Raw genomic sequence first — 17,687 nt, forward strand, 5'->3', positions numbered from 1 at the left:
GTGAGTTCCTGACTTCATCTTACAGAACAAAATAACATAAAAATGATATATTTCTCATCTCAGCCCCACTGACTCTGCTAGAGAGGAAAAAAAGAAGCTTAAACCAGCTTAGGTGGGTTGATTTGAACTTTTTCAGAACCAGCTGCTGACTGGTCAAGCTGGTGCGCAGGTGGTTTAACTGGGAGGCCAGTGAAGTCCAGGCTGCTCACTGCAGAGTCATGGGTGGAGTGTGAAGTCTCTCTTAGATGTAGAAAGTCCAACCACACCCTAACCCTACCCAAAACTATCCCTCCACCCATGAGATCCACGGAGGTGTAGCTCGACTAGGTCAGGCTCAACACAGGACGTCCAGAGAGGTGTGAGCTGGACGTCATTTGGCTCTGCAGTGAGCACCGCTTGGAGAAGTCGACCTAATATTGACTGTTATGAGCCGGTTCTTTTTTAGTGAATCAAAAACATGCAGCGCGACCAAAAATGACTGATTCCCAGTTATTTTTAGTGACTCAAATACTAACTCGCGTACTGCACTTTTAAAACACATTTTGAGTGGAACTGCATTTCTGTCATCCAAATATTGTAAAAGAATCTTTAATGAAACCAGAATCGTTTCCTCAGAACTCCCCTTCAGCTTGAACCTCCTCCAGGAGTGCACCGCTAGATGGCAGTATTTCCTGCTGAATGAGGAGGAAGTGGAGAGAAATGAAACAACACTGATAAACAGGCCAGGCCGAGCGAGGGGCAACTACGTTTACGTGCGTTTGGACCTTAAACTCAGCTGCTCATTGATGTGAATGTTAAATGCTCAGCTAATTCGGTTAATACACTAAATTCAGCGCTGCTCTCGACATAGGTTGTTATAGTTGAGGTCAGAAGAGGGGAAAGGGAGAACATGTAGGAGTCATTTCTCTCTTCCTGCCCTCCTCTACTTGCCTCCGAGCGAGGAGAAACAGAAACTGCTGAAGAAACTGATTGATTTGACAGCTGTTCAGACAGTTTGTGGCTTCTTCGGTCTCATCGACGATGGCGGATAGCGTTGGGGAGGAGGCCAACGGATCGGTAGGGATGGCGCAGGACCACGGAGCGCAGTTCTCCGCGAGTTTGGGTAATTCTATACCGGGGCATTCATCAGCCTCCCCGCCTCCGGCAGAGACCGGCCTGTCGGTGGTCGCTCCCGGGATCGCGCATACCATCACTCCGGCCGTGGAGAGCGGACTCGGTGTTCTGACCCATGCGCTCGACTCCACGGTCCCCGTGGCCGTTCCTCCATCCCTGCCGCCCGGTATTGGATCAGGAGTCCCGGCTGGAGCGGGCCTCCTGTCCCAAATTCACGCCACCTCCTGGGATCCCACGTTAAGCACCGACTGGGACAACGAAAAGGCGTCTCAGCAGTGTATTCTCCGGATAAAAAGGTAATGATAGACTATCCTATATGGTCTGTGTTTGTTTTAGGAAGTGTAAGACAACTTTTTTTAAGTTCGCCTGCGTGCTGCAGTGCATTATTAATTTACTGTCCCATCCAAACATATGTCAGAATGCTGAATGAACTTCAGATACACATTTACATTTAACTGCTAATTGTTGCTTTTTGGCACAATAATAAATAGCATATATATATATATATATGTATGTGTATGTGTATGTGTGTGTGTGTATCATATCATGCATATAAACATAAGTATTATATTTTTTATATATGAAGACTTCAGATGCAAAAGCCTCTAAGTGCCGTCTGGAATTTTCTTCTAAAATGAGCATTTTTATCAAGCTCGTATGTTTATTTTCAGTTATCTCACTTTGATGGCAATGAAAAGGACCTATTAATTGCCATTTAAAGTGGAATTACTGAACCTAAACATATAAGCTTGATAAAAATGCTTAAGATAGAAGAACATTTCAGACGGCACTTAGAGGCTTTTGCATCTGAAGTCTTCACATATAATAAAATATATGTGTTAAGCCATCACCAACTTTGTTGTGTTTTAATTACCATCCATATTTAATTGTTGGACTTTATTGTGATACAAACAGGAAACATGTATACAAAATGTAAAAAATTTAAAAATATCAAAATAAACGGCTTCTTTAAGCAAAAATCAGTCTTTAGTGTGACCTCCTGGACATCTTCCAGTTTCTCATAGAAGAAAATCTGAGAACCTACTCATCAGATTTTGAAGGTTTTCTTGGCCTTCCAGTCCTTTTCCATCCCATTTAGGTCTAAGAGAGCCAATTTCCGGCTATTGCTCAAGTGTAAAAGAGCCTATAGAAGTCATTATCTTATTACATTAATGCAAAGTTGTTTCGTTCTAATTTATTTTCATCTTAGGTATGCATTTCTTGCTTGAGAATGATGCATTCAAATTTGATTAATTTATGTTAAAATTATGCACTTTATTCACCTGTGAGCGTTATTATTTTCTGATGAATGCACAGTGCTGTAATTGTGCAGTTAGGTATCATTCTTTACACATCTACCAAATAATGGCATGAACTTTTAAAGTAGTTCTCAATAAAAATATTGCTCAAACTAATGACCTGTCAATCTGTACTAGCCTGGCATTCTGAAACATTTTCCAGCCAAATGTTACAATCCTGCCCGCAGATTAATCTGTTATAGGCGACCGCATTTATAAGGTACAATGTTGACACTCTCAGGGAATTATCACTTGGCAGTGACTTTGGCCTGGGCATAATTTGATCAGACGTCCCCAGAGGACTAATAATGGAAATGTGGACACGAAAATGAAAGCACTTGGTTACAATGAGTCAGTTATGTTTGTGTAGTTTGGCTTTGTATTACAGGCATTCAGTGATCTGATGATTTTCTTGGCAGGGTCTGTATGTGGCTTCTGCTTCCTTTCTCGTGCTTTGAGAAAAATGGTGCACACTGCCACTGATATTTCTTCATGTGAGTGATGCCTGTTTGTTTTTAATGATTCTGTGAACATATTCTTTTCTTCTTTCCTCTTTTTAGAGACATTATGTCCATCTATAAAGAACCTCCTCCGGGTATGTTTGTGGTTCCTGATCCTCACGACATGACCAAGGTAAGCATCAGTAGACATTTCCCTCACAATTATGATGATATTTGAGCATTTCGCTCACTCTCCTGTGTTCCCTCCCTCAATCCTTCCTTGTATTGTCATATTCTTACTATACAATGAATGCTTTGATTGCACATGCAAAGTTAATGCATTAGGTTTCATGAACTAACAATGAACAATACTTTTACAGCATTTATTATGCTAGGTTAATGTTCATTTCTACATATACATTAGTGTTCAAAGAAATAAAAATACTTTTATTCAGCAAGGATGCATTAAATTGACGGTAAATACTTTTACAATGTTAAAAAAATCTATTCCAAATAAATGCTGTTCTTTTGAACTTTATATTCATCAAAGAATCTTGGAAAAAAATGCATTATCGTTTCCACAAAAATGTTAAGCAGCACAAATGTTTTCAACATTGATAATAATCATAAATGTTTCTTGAGCAGCAAATCATCATATTAGAATGATTTCTGAAGGAACATGTGACACTGAAGACTGGAGGAATGATGCTGAAAATTCAGCTTTAATTAAATTATATTTTAAAACATATTAAAAACTGTTATTTTAAATTGTAATATTTCTAAATATTACTGTATGTTGATCTAACAAATACAGCTTTGATGAGCATGAGACTTCTTTAAAAAAAAAAAAACATTTAAAATACCTTACAGACTATAGTGTGCAAAAAACATATTTTTAACATTTTGTATTAATATTTAAACAAGTTGTATATATTAATATTGTGTATATATTGTGTATATTATGTGTTAAAGTATTATGTTCAAGCATAAATTAATGAACAGTAGTATACTTTAACACTATACTAAATTAAGAAATGCTGTAAAAGTGTTTTAAAAAGTCATGAAAATTGCTGTAGTGTATGAATGTATCAGGTTAGTTTTTCTGTTGTGGCCTAGAAAGGTGAAACCCTTCAAATAACCCCTCTTCCTCCTCTTGTCTCCACAGATTCATGCCCTCATCACCGGCCCCTTCGACACACCATATGAGGGTGGCTTCTTCCTCTTCCTGTTCCGCTGTCCCCCTGACTATCCCATCCACCCTCCACGCGTCAAACTAATCACTACAGGGCACAATACTGTTCGTTTCAACCCCAACTTCTACCGCAACGGCAAAGTTTGCCTGAGCATCCTCGGGTAAGACAGGTTTCTTGTTTAAGCTTTTATTGGATTCTCAGATATTTTACTTAGCCACTTTTAGTTCCAGAGTTGAGGCCTGTTCACACCAAGGACGATAACCATAAAGTTTTAATCATTCTAATTATTTGAGAGTAGGTTGTCACACCACAACTATAACAATAATGACAGAGGATCAATATCGTTGGAATCACTTTGAGTTATTTTTTTCCAGCTGATAAATGATAAAAACAATAAAATCAGAATTGTTGGAATCAATTTCTGAAAAAAAAAAAAAAAAAAAACAATTAAAGGTGCTAAAGAGGATGTTTTGTTTTATACATTTTTGCAATATTACTTGAAACGGTCTTTACTAACTGATAAAAGACTATTTATTAAGTACACTGAAAGGAATAATATTAATATACATCATCTGTGCACGAGGTAGGGCCTTAAAAACATCAGCCAATCGTTTACGCGATCATCGTGTAAACGATTGGCCCTCTGGCTTGTCAATCACTGCCGTGACGTTCCTTGTGAGAGACGTGCGCGGCTGCGCGCTCCAGTAACTTTCCACACTCCACAGGCACCACATGCAGGAGTAACAACTGCAGATTATGAGTTACCTGCGGTGAGTCCGACATAATGAATCCACTAACACGACACAGCGAATGCCGGTGGTAAACACTCGTGTTCCAATACTCGTGCACGAGTTTTGGGAGGCGTTCCCTCGAAATGAGCTGTGAAGGAGGGGGTTGTTCTTACGCATGCGCTCATTTCAAAAACTCACTAACAGTCTTTGGATTCTCAGTCGACGAAATGATCCTCTTTAGCACCTTTAAACACTTCATCACAATACAACCTGATATAATTTATCTTAATCAGCAAAACATTTTTAAATATACACCAAAAACTTACTGATACACACACACACATTTAATTTATATATATATATATATAATATATATTTCGATGTCGATGTATCAATCTTCGCAGCATCTATCTTCATCCTTAGTAGATGCTAATAGAGTTAGATTTATAGTTATCATTCTTGGTATGAATGAGCTTTTACTCAGATCCCAGCTGTTTCTTTCTACAGCACTTGGACTGGTCCAGCGTGGAGTCCCGCCCAGAGCATCTCCTCTGTTCTCATATCCATACAGTCCCTAATGACAGAGAACCCTTACCACAATGAGCCAGGCTTTGAGCAGGTACTATTTCTCCCACATTCTTGGTTTAGAAGGTCCCTATGCGGTCCTCCTGTAATCTATTTTATTTGGTTCACAGTGAACGCTATAGTTTATTCTGCAATGTCATCTATTTGCTAGGAAAGGCATCCAGGTGACAGCAAAAACTACAACGAGTGTATCCGCCACGAAACCATGCGAGTAGCTGTGTGCGATATGCTAGAGGGTAAAGTGCCGTGTCCCGAGGCTTTGTGGTGAGTGATGATCCCTTCGCCATTTCGCATAATCTGGGTCTGTTTTAAAGGCTTGTAGCCCGAACTAAACTATTTATTATTTATTATTATTTATTCATTTTTCCAGGAGCTCATTGCTTCTACACTTAAAGTTAAATGCTAACAGTGTTTGTAAATTAATTGCCCAAATTATTACATTACTAGCTAACTGCATTCTTCTTAAATTGTAATCTTGACATGCATTCTCTGCAAGCTGCTTTGAAACGATATGTATTGTGAAAAGCGCTATACAAATAAATGTGAATTAGTATTGCCATTTATTAAATGGTTAAAGTTTTCTTTGGAAATTATATTAGTTATCAAAAACAAGAATTTTTAAATCAACCCAGAATCCATTAGAATTTTTTTTTTATACTTGTATAGGTTTTTAAATGGCCAACACACCCTTTTAAGAGCATTGTTTTTCTGTTCCTAGGAGCGTGATGGAGAAATCCTTCCTGGAGTACTATGATTTCTATGAGGGGGTCTGCAAGGAACGTCTGCATCTCCAAGGGCAGAACATGCAGGTAATGCAAACGTACTTTGCTACATTTCATGTTGTGCCCTGTGATGTCATTTCGATTGTCATCATAACATTAGAAATACAACCTTATGTAAACATTTAGCACTGTGATTTTACAAATAGTCCTATTAGCTGTGGTGAGTCATTCATGTCAGCATTTACAGAAGACCAAAAAGAACAAAGAACGTGACGCTCAATCACACCTCGTAGTCAAAGAGAACTTGAGTTGAGCTGAATCACTGAGTACAGCCTCCATTCGCCCGCAGCCATTTCTGTGGGATTTTCAGAGTTGTTATGGTTCTCAAGTCCTGCTATGAATCAGTTTTCAGGCATTTTGTAGTCGCGTCACACGTATTAAAGTGGAACTGTTGCACAGACTGTGGTTGAATCGTATTGTTTTTGTTTAATTTTAACTTTTTCTATAGTGGTATGATTTTGTGTTGTAAAATATATAATTTTTGGGGGGGTATTTTGGTTGTCAAAGCTTCGATGCCAAAGCTTTTCAGCTTCATTACTCACATGCTGATTTGCTGCTCAAGAAACAGTTATTATTATCATGCTTAAAATTTGTGGATTTTTTTCAGGATTCTTTGATGAATTGAAAGTACAAAAAGACAGCATTTATTTGAAATGGAATGTTTTTGTAAAATTATAATTCTTTATTGTCACTCTTGATCAATTTAATGCATCCTTGTTAAATAAAAGTATTAATTTCTTTCCCAAAAAATAAAGTACTGACCCCAAACTTTTGTATGGTAGTGTTTTATATAGTTTAACGTAAATAGTTTGGTTGAAAATTGGCACTGTTTTTTTTTTTTTTTTTTTTTTGTTAGCAAAAACCTTTTTCGGTGTTTTACAATCGTTACCTTAAAGTAGTTAAATATCCTAAATGTCCTTTTTGATCCCCGTCAAATGTGTGTATTTTGATGCATGTCTTGCAGGATCCTTTTGGGGAGAAGAGAGGTCGTTTTGACTACCAAGGTCTGTTGACTCGTCTCAGAGCCATCCAGAGGCGACTGCGGGAAAAGTGCCCGCCAGAGGACAATGACGGCGACTCTGACTCGGATACCAGCTCGTCCGGCACCGATCCGGACAGTCAGGGCAGCTCACAGCCTTAGAGTGCCCTCTAGGGGTGTGAAGCAAACAAAGGTTAGATCGTTTCCCTTTACCTGCAGCTCCGGACTCCTCAAGCGAGCACAGATGCAAGAAGAGCTGGAAAAAAAACCCCTGGAGAATCCGCTCATGGAGAACAGAGTTTTTTTTTGTTTTTTTTTTGCTCTTGTGTGCTGGCCAATGACTGCCTTTTTGTTTTGCTGTTTATTTTTTTTCTTTGATGGAGAAGAGGTTCAGGCAGGAGGGGGAATGAGGGCCTTGCATATAGATGTATGTGTGCGTGTGTACATTTGTAAGTGACAGAGATGTATACGCCGGCTCCTCAGCAGGTCACCACAGCCTCTACCTTTTGAGTCCATGTTTCTGTCTCTTGCTGCATCCATTGTAGAGCTAAACAGAAAAAAGAAGACATATGAAGTCAAATAATTCATAATGATAATAAAATCACTCCTAAAACAAACCTGTTTACTTGCAAATGCACACATTTCTTTTTGTTCCACTGTTTAGTCTAATCCAAATGTTTGTTTTTCACTAATGAAATCAGAGATACAGATTCACAATGAATTGAACACCACACTTTAAGAGCAAGAAAAATGGATGCAACTTTAAAGAAATGTACATATAATTATATAGAGAAGTTTTATTTTAATGTTCAATGTTCTTAAAATGCTATTGAACTGGTGAAAGTATCAGCAGCCTGCCAAGCACTAATGGGAAAGGTTGCCTTTTGAGTGTCGTCGACTCGTTGGAAATACAGTTTCGTTTGGTGATCTTAAGTCTGTCTCTAATTGTGAAGCTGTTGAGTGTCAAAAGAGACATCTGTTCTTCTGTTGTTGTTCTGGGAATAATCCTGAATTTTCAACAATGCAGAAACGTACTTTTACATGCTTTTTGTTGTAATTTCACTCATAATGCTTAGACAGCAGTTGCACACCAGCCTCGATACTGCTACAAATGTCCTTCTCTTTACCGGGGATACTGTGGTCACTGGTGTCCTCATATGCAACAGGATTAGGCTGCGTAGTACAGATTTGGAGAAGAGGAATGGGATAATATTTAACCATTTCTTGACACCATGGTTCTATCTATGCTCCAATTATAGTTTTCATGAGAGTGCACCTAAATATTTTACAACTATCTATTGCAATCCATCCCTTTAAATATAGTTTCCCACAGCATGATGAACACAACCAAACTGGCAGCCTTTACTATTCTGTATACATTTACATTTATGATGCATTTTATCCATGGAAAAGCAGATACTCTTGGTTCTCTTTTGAGTGATTAACCACACACACACACACACACACACACACACACAAATCCTTTAGCAAAGTTTTATTTTCTCAGATGGGCCCAAGTACAGTTCTGAGGTTTTTGCATGTGCTATCATTTTGATGCAGTTGATTTCTCTTAAGCGACAGAGAATATATTCTGGTCTAGGGCATCATATTTTGATAAGACAGCACTTGTTAGGTTGCTTGATTGTTTGACTCTTAAGTCTGTGTGTCTTCTAGAACGCCCTGCAACAGGAAACAGTTCCTTAACTGTGAGTTTGACTTTTTGATGTACTAATGCTTTTCCCTTGTTAGCAAAATGAGAATGAATTATGTAAATAATTAATGTATCAATTGCAACTATAAGAAAAAAATATATATAAAACTGATTCTGATTACTTGTGCCTCTGTTTGATTGCACTTGTTTCATTGATGTACTGTTTTCACTTATAATTCACTTAATTTTAAGATGAGTTTTTTGGAATCACAAAAAAAAAAAGTATCGTGGTTTCCACAAAAATATTAAGCAGCACAACTGTTTCACAATAGTTTCAATATTGATAATAACAGGAAATGTTTCTTGAGCAGCAATTCATCATATTAGAATGATTTTTTTAAGGATCATGTGACACTGAAGACTGATGCTGAAAATTCAGCTTTGCTGTCACAGGAATAAATTACATTTTAAAATATATTAGCATAGAAAACAGTTTAAACTAATAATATTTAATATATCTTTTGTTTTTACTGTATTTCTGGTTAAACAAATGCAGCCTTGGTGAGCATAAGAGACTTGTGACCCCAAACTTTTGAAAGGTAGTGTATAAAAATCATGCTTAATTTTAGTAATTCAGTTTCAAAATGTCATCAGGTTTCAGTGTTTTTAGGTCATATGACACATTGAAATAACCCTTGCCATTATCTTTCAATCAGTTTTATGCTGAGTTTGTGAAAACACAATTCACATATTCATATGTTTCTAAAACATGTTGGACTGTGACTGATTTGGACGATAAGGATTTTAATTTAAATGCCTTGAGTTGAAATGTTCAGTGCACATCAAAAAATAGATGCATTTTAGTTTCAGGGCACAAGAATGTTCCTCATTTAATTTAAAATCTCACTGATCTTACACAATTAATTAAAAAAATATTTGTAAATTTATTACATGCATGATTATCCTTTAAACGAGCACTTTTAGTAATGCAAGTATAATCGCTGTGTGTTGTCTTGAAGCATTTGAGTGGTCATTAGGGGGCAGTAGTGCGCAGCTATTGTCACCACAGAGCACAAGCCAACTCTCTCGTGTTGAAAAACCTGTTAATCCTGTTGAAAAACCCAATGAAAGATGGGTCTGAAAGATTGCCAAACTGTTAATGGTGTTTGGCTAAACTCTTAGATGTGCTTTTATGGAGGCAACTTTATATGAATCCTGAAGTTATATCAAAACTTAAATCTCACTTATATGTGAATAGTCTATAAGTGAAGTGTAACATGGTGTAGTAAAAAGTGTTTCATAAATAATTGAGAAAGACCACATCTCTGTCGTATGTAATTTCTGCATGCTGTTTTATATCTTCTGCCCTCTATACATCAGAGAAGACTCTTGACTGTAAGAGCAGCTACAGATTTAACAATCTGTTTGACAACAATTGAAATTGTCTTGGTGGAAATGTTCAGCTGAAACATCTTCTAAGTTACAGTAACCACAACGATTAATAACAAATATTGATAAGCACCACAGAATATGGTATCAAACATGTCATTCATTAATACAGTTTATTCACTGTAGTTTAAAAAAATGGTGATAAAATATAACAAGATCTCTAAACTGTGTCAGAAAAAAAAAATAATCTTAATTATGTCAGATAACACTTAAGCAAAACATGAATAATTTTTGTTCCGGCAATGTTACTGGTAGTCCACTGTATGAAGATTTTTTGTGTATAATATGTCAGTTTACTTTATTTTGCTATCCTCACTTACATAAATGAACTATAGTGTCCTGCACCCACTAGTAAAAATTTATCAAAAAGGTCTGAAAAATGTTGGGTTTGACTGTATTTGCTATTAACTTGTAGAATACTGTATGTATTATAGTATTTACAACACTTTGTTAATGAATGCTACAGCATACTGCAGTGTTAACTATAGTGAACTGATCAACTGTAATAAATACTTTAGTATACTTTAGTTTGTACTACAGTAAACTAGTGTATTCATTGTAGTATAATATACCCGATAGTTTTAGAAAACTCAGTACAGTATTGGGTAAAGTAGTTTGTTTATATTACTATAGTTGATGTAATATTAACACAGCAACTACACAACAAATTTAGTCAAGTAGCCTATAGTATGGTTCAAAAACATATAATATTTGCTATAAATGACTATAGTATTTTTTCATGTGGAATTAGATGTGTCACAGAGATTTTTTTTATTTAACCTTACTTAGCCTTTAATAGTTTTTCTTGGTCAAAATTCCCGAGAAACTGTGAAAGTGAAGCAGTTGTTCTCAACTGTGAACACAGAAACACTTTTTGTGTAGGCTAGTAATTAACTTTAAAGAATTGTAGCTCTTCTTTTAAGAAACTAGCCTACATTGACTTCACAAACTAAAAAATTTCTCATTTGAAATTATTTGTTTTGAAAAATGATTTTTGGTAAACAGAAACATAATGTCCATACAAGAAGGACCTTCTCAATCGAATTCGGTTTTAAATTCGTTAAGAGAGAGCCATATGTCTTTCGTAATAAGGTCACTTGTAGCCTAATTCTGTATGATATCTTTCTCCTACATCATAAATATAACGTTTCACCTGTGTCTGATTGATTTTGCCACATGAACTGTGACTTACTTTATGTGCAAGACTTCTTCCCCCTCACGAGTCACGACAACAATCACAACCATGACAACGGTCGAATTCCAGGGGGAGGGGTGATGGAACTTTACGTTTCGTGACGTCACAGTCTCCCTAGTTTTAAGCAATCAGAAATTCTAAGCAAACAAACAACAAAACAAGTTAAACAAAACCAGTTAAACATGACAACAAAAATCATCGCTATGAGCGGAAAACCACGATTTTATGACACACATCTTACTAACAAACAGCAGTTCCGTTAAAGGAAGTTATCAGAGGAAGTCATGAGGTGAGATATTGGGGGGTGTCTTTATGGTTTTAATGCTTTTTACATTAAAAAATTGTTTGTGCAATATGAAGGCGTTATCTAAACCACAAAACTGTTATTGCTCTGAAAACGCCAGTTTGAGTTTCACACTTAATTCATTCATTTATGAAATCGTTCATTTATTATTCACTTTAAAACACTTACTTGATTGCCTCAGACTTTAGTCTTTCGTTATAGCTAACTGTTTATTCAATTCCTAAAAATTATTATAAATAGGTAAACGTCTTAATTGATTTACTTTGCAATTGCACCTTCAGAACATTTGAATAACTCGTTACATGCTCAAAACACAATTAAACAATTTGATTGGTCTTGTTCACGGTCTGGGTTCAATAATACATTTTATTTAACTCACAATGTATGTAATTAAGCGTGCAATTTTAAGCTCTTTTAGTCTCCGTTGTTTGTTTACTTTAAGCATGTGCTCAGAGTAAATAACAAACGTGGCAATGCTGAAAAGATTCAGAATCTAATGTGCAGCTATGCTGGAAAATTATACAAGAATTAAGCACGCAAAAGTGACACGATATTTCGTTTTACTTCGTTAGTTCAGCTATTTTTCTGTTTTGTCGCGATGAAACTCTCTATATAGACCATCTTTAAAGCGCCATGTCTTCGTCAGTGAGCATTTGTTCACATGACCAAATGAATAAAATCAATACAGCCTGCACGAACTTTGAGCATCAGTTATGTGTAACACTAGTGTAACTCAACTGTCGTGTCCATGTCACATATTATGAATGAAATGTCTGGTAAACGTCACAGTTTTCATAGCGCACGTGACATCAGTCTGGCAAACTTTTCAAGTTAACGAAATTCATCAAGATTCGCAACCAAAGACGTATACGGTAGCTATTTATCAGCCGTTTGGGACTTGCTCACATAATATAGCTAAAGAAAATGTCACTGTTGTTCTCTGGAAATTTGATTACATTAATTGTCCTTTCATAAATTAATTCAGTTAATGGAGCTTCACGTGGTACCTGTATCAAGAAATAAATGATAATGTGCACTTAAAATGTAGCTACGCTACTTACAGTGAGCAAACAATTCTGTGTGAGTCTCAGTTCTCGGGAATTGCATTATCTCAAAATGCCCACTTGGTGGAAGCAGCCACGTGCAAGTCATTGCCCTAGTGGGCATACTATACTTCAAACACCAACACCACATAGCTGTCGGTGTATTCTCAGTTTTGAGCGTTAAACATACTTTGTTTTGTATGAACTTAAACAGAGAGCTGTCGATGCATCAGTTGATATGTAGGATATCTGATATGAGAGCAGACCCAAGCTTGTTTTCCAACGCGCGCGCTCTCCATTTCTTTCTTTCTCGCGCGCGCGCTATTGGTAAACCGGTCTCATTTGGCGTTTATTAAAGTCACACAAATTCTTATTGTGTTCATGCGCCCAGTAAGGCATAATTTTTCAGATGTGTGGACAAAACATATACTTTTATAAACGCGAACTGAAACATAGGCAAAGTTATAGGGACGAAGAAATACAACAACTGGAGAGCATAATTGTTCACATTGTACGCGCAGGGGTGTGTTATGTACGTCACCAGCTCAGAGGCGAAACACTTTTCTGATTGGACACACCCTCCCCCTCTCCATTTTGTGGGAAATCGCATTTTAGCTTCAAGTTGCTGATCATTAAAACTGTTTCTTTGTCTTTACAAAACGGATATCGAATATTTAATGTATTCTCTTCGAGAAGTTAAACACAATAGAGGAACTGATGATATGAATCAGTCAGGTACTTTAACAACAGCGTGTGCATTGAACCTGATGATCATTCCCTTACTCTTTCTTTCTTTCTTTCTTTCTTTCTTTCTTTCTTTCTTTCTTTCTTTCTTTCTTTCTTTCTTTCTTTCTTTCTTGTTAATTTATGTTGTCTTATTTTCCTTTTTTGTACGATTGCAAGTCACATTCACTCTGCTTTTAAATCTGTTAACAAAACTTTATTTTTCAAAACTGCTTGCATGATTAAATCTTACAGTGGTATTTTTAATTGTGCTAATTATTTATTTTAAAAGTGCTTGTATTATGCGTGTTAATTACATATTTAAATAATTCAATTTGCTTGTTGTGCTTTACTTTGTTTTAGTTGGAAATGACTGTCTTCCTATAGGCTACAAATATGTTGTTGTACTCTTAACTTGTACACTATGTGTTTGTAAGAGAAAGGTATATCTTATTTTATCAAACTTTAGTGACCTATTTTATTGTGAGACTATATTATACTTTTAGATTAAACTAAATAATCTGGAAACTTCCTTTATTTGGAGGGGCTGGATTGTATCAAATATACTTACTTTTTTTTTTTACATTGAAATTGCATGTAAAATGACACTGCTTGTAATATAATGTAAATAAATTATATTTATTAATTTATTTATTTATTTGCACATAGCTTTTTCAATCAAACATATTTGTATAAACCCACAAGTCTCTTTGTGGGTTGGATAAACTTATGCTTACATTTTAGGAGACATTTTTAAAAAGATATTTGATGGGCTAAAACGGGGAACATTTGTAGAGATGTATTTTACATATTTTAGAAATAACAGTGAAAACCGTTTGAAACAATTAATTCTAAATTCACAACGTTTAGATACACAAGAAAACTGTTTCAGGAGTTGAAAACAACACCTAAACATATTGCTGGGGATTTCTCCAATGTGGCTTACTGCTTAGATTGATAAGGCTGGATTTACAGGGTTTTACAAATCCAGATTATATTGTGTTATTGCTAAGACAGCAGAGAGGGTCTCACATCATTTGAGTGGCATCATGGGAAATGACAGAGAACTGACAATCATTCTCAGCTTCCTCCAAGAGGGCAGAAATTACATCACTCTTATCCAGTTTAAAAAGTCCAATTTGCTTTCTAACAAGTTGTTAGAATATAAAACATTATTTGTATTAAGGTATTCAGAGGGAGAAAACAAAAAACAGTCTTGATACTGCTGTTATTTTTGTGTTGTCAATAGTATGCATATGACTGCTTAAACAAAGACTGAGATCAACATGTTTTGATAACTTTTTGTATAACTTTTGTGTTCATATTTTCACAGCATGCATGAATTAGAACTAAAATTTCATTATTTTAAAAAGATAAAATTCTCTTTTTGTACATGCTTAATTTAAAGTAGTTTAAAGTGCTAATTAAATATCCCACATCGAAAAATATATATCATACTTTTATTCAAAGTTTAATTATTTACAATTTACAAAAATCAGATAAATATAAAATGGTTTATGTTAAGCAACTATAGCAATATTTTATTCTTACATTTAATCTTAGTTAAATGACTGAAGTTAATAAAGTTTGTAAAGATCTGTTAGCGGTTTCTTCCATGATGAGAGCTGCGTAGATGCAAGAATGCAAAGCAAACAAATATAAAATTCAGGGAAACCATGAAGTCTGTTAGACCTTCTTCTGCGAAAGCCTTCAGGTGATTATGTGAGTTAAACAAATATGACAAATCTTCCCTTTCCATTATAGGGGGAAAAAGTACTTTGGGTCATATAAAAATGTAACAATTCTACAATAAAATGAAAGTCATTTACATGCAATAACGTTGTATTTCTGTCCCTAGATTGACACGGTCTTGCCATGGTTATACTTTTAATTATTTAATTTTTTTTTTAAGTTATTACTTTTTTCTTTATGTAAAAAGGCTGGTTACATTTCCACTGATAACATAAATAATAATTGTCTATGATTTTCAGCTATAGTTTCCATTTCCATGTTTAAGACTGACTTTGGCTCTGGTCTCTAGTATACAAATGTCCTAACTTGCCTTACAATAGGTGTAAGCCATTCAGACAACCATATATGAATGTATATGTAGCCAGACCAAACTTTTTTTTTTTCTCACATTGAGCTTTATTTATTGGTATGTATGTATAATTTTGTGTCTTTCTTAAATTAATTTGATACACCGCTCATTACTTTCTCCTAAAGGTAACAAAGTTACTTATTTCAGTTGAATAACATGTAAATGGTAAATAAACATATTCACACTATTCTTATAGAGTCATTCTTGCTTTTTTTCAGAACTTCCTTCCCACCATGCAAGATCCAGAGCCTTATCACGAGCTATACATGATGCAAATGAAAACAAAGCCCTTGATCATACCTTATAGTATCTAAAACAGTATAGTATAATTATTTTGTATAATAAACAGCGTTTTGTAAAGAACATCAATGGACAGTTTTCACTGATGCACCATCAAACCCTAAAGTCCTTCTTGTCCTGGATGAGCTCCATGCCTGTGGTCCTCCTCACCAAGAAAAGTGATGCCCTACCCCCACACCAGCCATTCCTCATCATCCCCCTCACAGTGTGTGGTCAGGTCACAATCTCAAATCTCAGAGTCCCTCTTAAACTCACAGGGGGTTGTATTGACATGCCAATTTCTTCACAGGACCACAAACTGCACCCCCTTGCAACAGTTTCTTTACAGAGTGTAACAAGACTATGAAAGGAAATTCATATTCAATGCAAGATATGACAACTGCAGTATTGCTTAGCTATTGTTGCAATTAATAGAATATGGGCTACCCATGGATTTGACCTAGTAACTTTAAAGCTAACTGTACAACCTCTCTCTCTCTCACACACACACACACACACACACAAATACAGCTTCTAGCTGCGTTCAGACAGAGGCCATCAAAACAGTAACCCCTTTAGTCCTTAGTAGTTCTACCTGGCATGTCAGATGTTGCTTCAGCGACATCAGCATGTTAAAGTCGATGATGTGCAGCTGAATGCTTCGTCTGATAGACTTAAGTATGGCCCTGAGGCTCGACAGGGCGTGTGCGTTTATGAATTGTGGAGAATGGACGTATAAAAAATAGAGACAGTAATATTCAGGAACAGTGTGCACAAAGCAGCCTTTATTTACATTGCAGGAAACCTTGCGCGAGAGAACCTCGAGATGCGTGTGCGCAAAAGGGCATACTTTATATTTATCCAAACAATAAAAAACGATGATTAATCACCACAGATGCGTTACACGGTTCAGATATGCAAACAACTACGCCTATTTTGTCAACTCATCGAAAGCAATCTTGAATTCTTGCGCCCAAGTTGTGCTTCGTTACTGAATGGCCACGCCATGAGTGATTTAAACATGCGCAAAGCTCGAGAAACAGGATAAATGGGTTTTATACGGAATCTGCGCCTTATTTCAGATGGCATGTTGGTCAAAAAACTCTTCATTACGCAACAGGACCACTGTAGAGTGTCCTGCGAGACGTGCATCATTCCTCCTTCTTGTTGTAATGGACGGGAAGCCATTTTCTCACAGTGAGCCGGTACTGCCGCCACGTGTACAATTTCAGAGGCACGTAACAAAAGTAACCGCTTGAAATTCCCATCTGATTTGCGTTTAACTCATTTGAATGGGAATTTGAGGTCGGATTTTTCAGACCTGGGTATATAGCTGGAAAAAGCCTAGCAAAGAAACATCATACACGGGGTGTACAGACAATAGGCAATGCAACAGTTGCTCACTTCCTGTTGGTAGGCGGTATCCTCGACTCTAGGCCCTGCTGTCTAAACCCCCCATTTTGAATCAGTTGTTGGACCTTCTCATGTCTCGTTTGGGCGCAACATGGAGGTGAGCACGAGAACTTTCGAGATGTCAGTGGAAATGAGTCTCTTTAGTTTCGGAGCTGACCTGATAAAGTAAAACTGGATTCTGCGTAACCCGCATGGCCAAGTTCCCAAGAGCCGAATTAAAAAGGATACAGTGTTTCAATAAAACCATGCATTGAATATGTGTGTTACTGCGTAGTACTCCTCCTCAAAAATGTTTGCCATAAACTTTGGTTGTAAAACTACTCTAATTAAATATTTTACTTAACCACCCTGTTCGTGACCCACAGCTAACAATATCATAAAGGCTATTCGTTTTAGTATTAGAAATAC

General features: G+C 36.4%; 1 protein-coding gene across 1 annotated transcript; it reads left to right on the forward strand.

Annotated features, from left to right (window-relative positions):
* The first annotated feature begins 700 nt into the window (after positions 1–700).
* Positions 701–8,953, forward strand: ube2z (ubiquitin-conjugating enzyme E2Z). The gene is made up of 7 exons (XM_067372620.1): positions 701–1,409; positions 2,972–3,044; positions 4,017–4,204; positions 5,283–5,394; positions 5,512–5,624; positions 6,079–6,169; positions 7,107–8,953. The coding sequence occupies exons 1-7, from the start codon at positions 1,021–1,023 to the stop codon at positions 7,281–7,283; spliced, it is 1,143 nt and encodes a 380-aa protein (XP_067228721.1). The 5' UTR covers positions 701–1,020; the 3' UTR covers positions 7,284–8,953.
* The last annotated feature ends 8,734 nt before the right edge of the window (positions 8,954–17,687 follow it).

Source organism: Chanodichthys erythropterus, chromosome 3, assembly GCF_024489055.1.
Source record: "Chanodichthys erythropterus isolate Z2021 chromosome 3, ASM2448905v1, whole genome shotgun sequence".
Taxonomy (NCBI): domain Eukaryota; kingdom Metazoa; phylum Chordata; class Actinopteri; order Cypriniformes; family Xenocyprididae; genus Chanodichthys; species Chanodichthys erythropterus.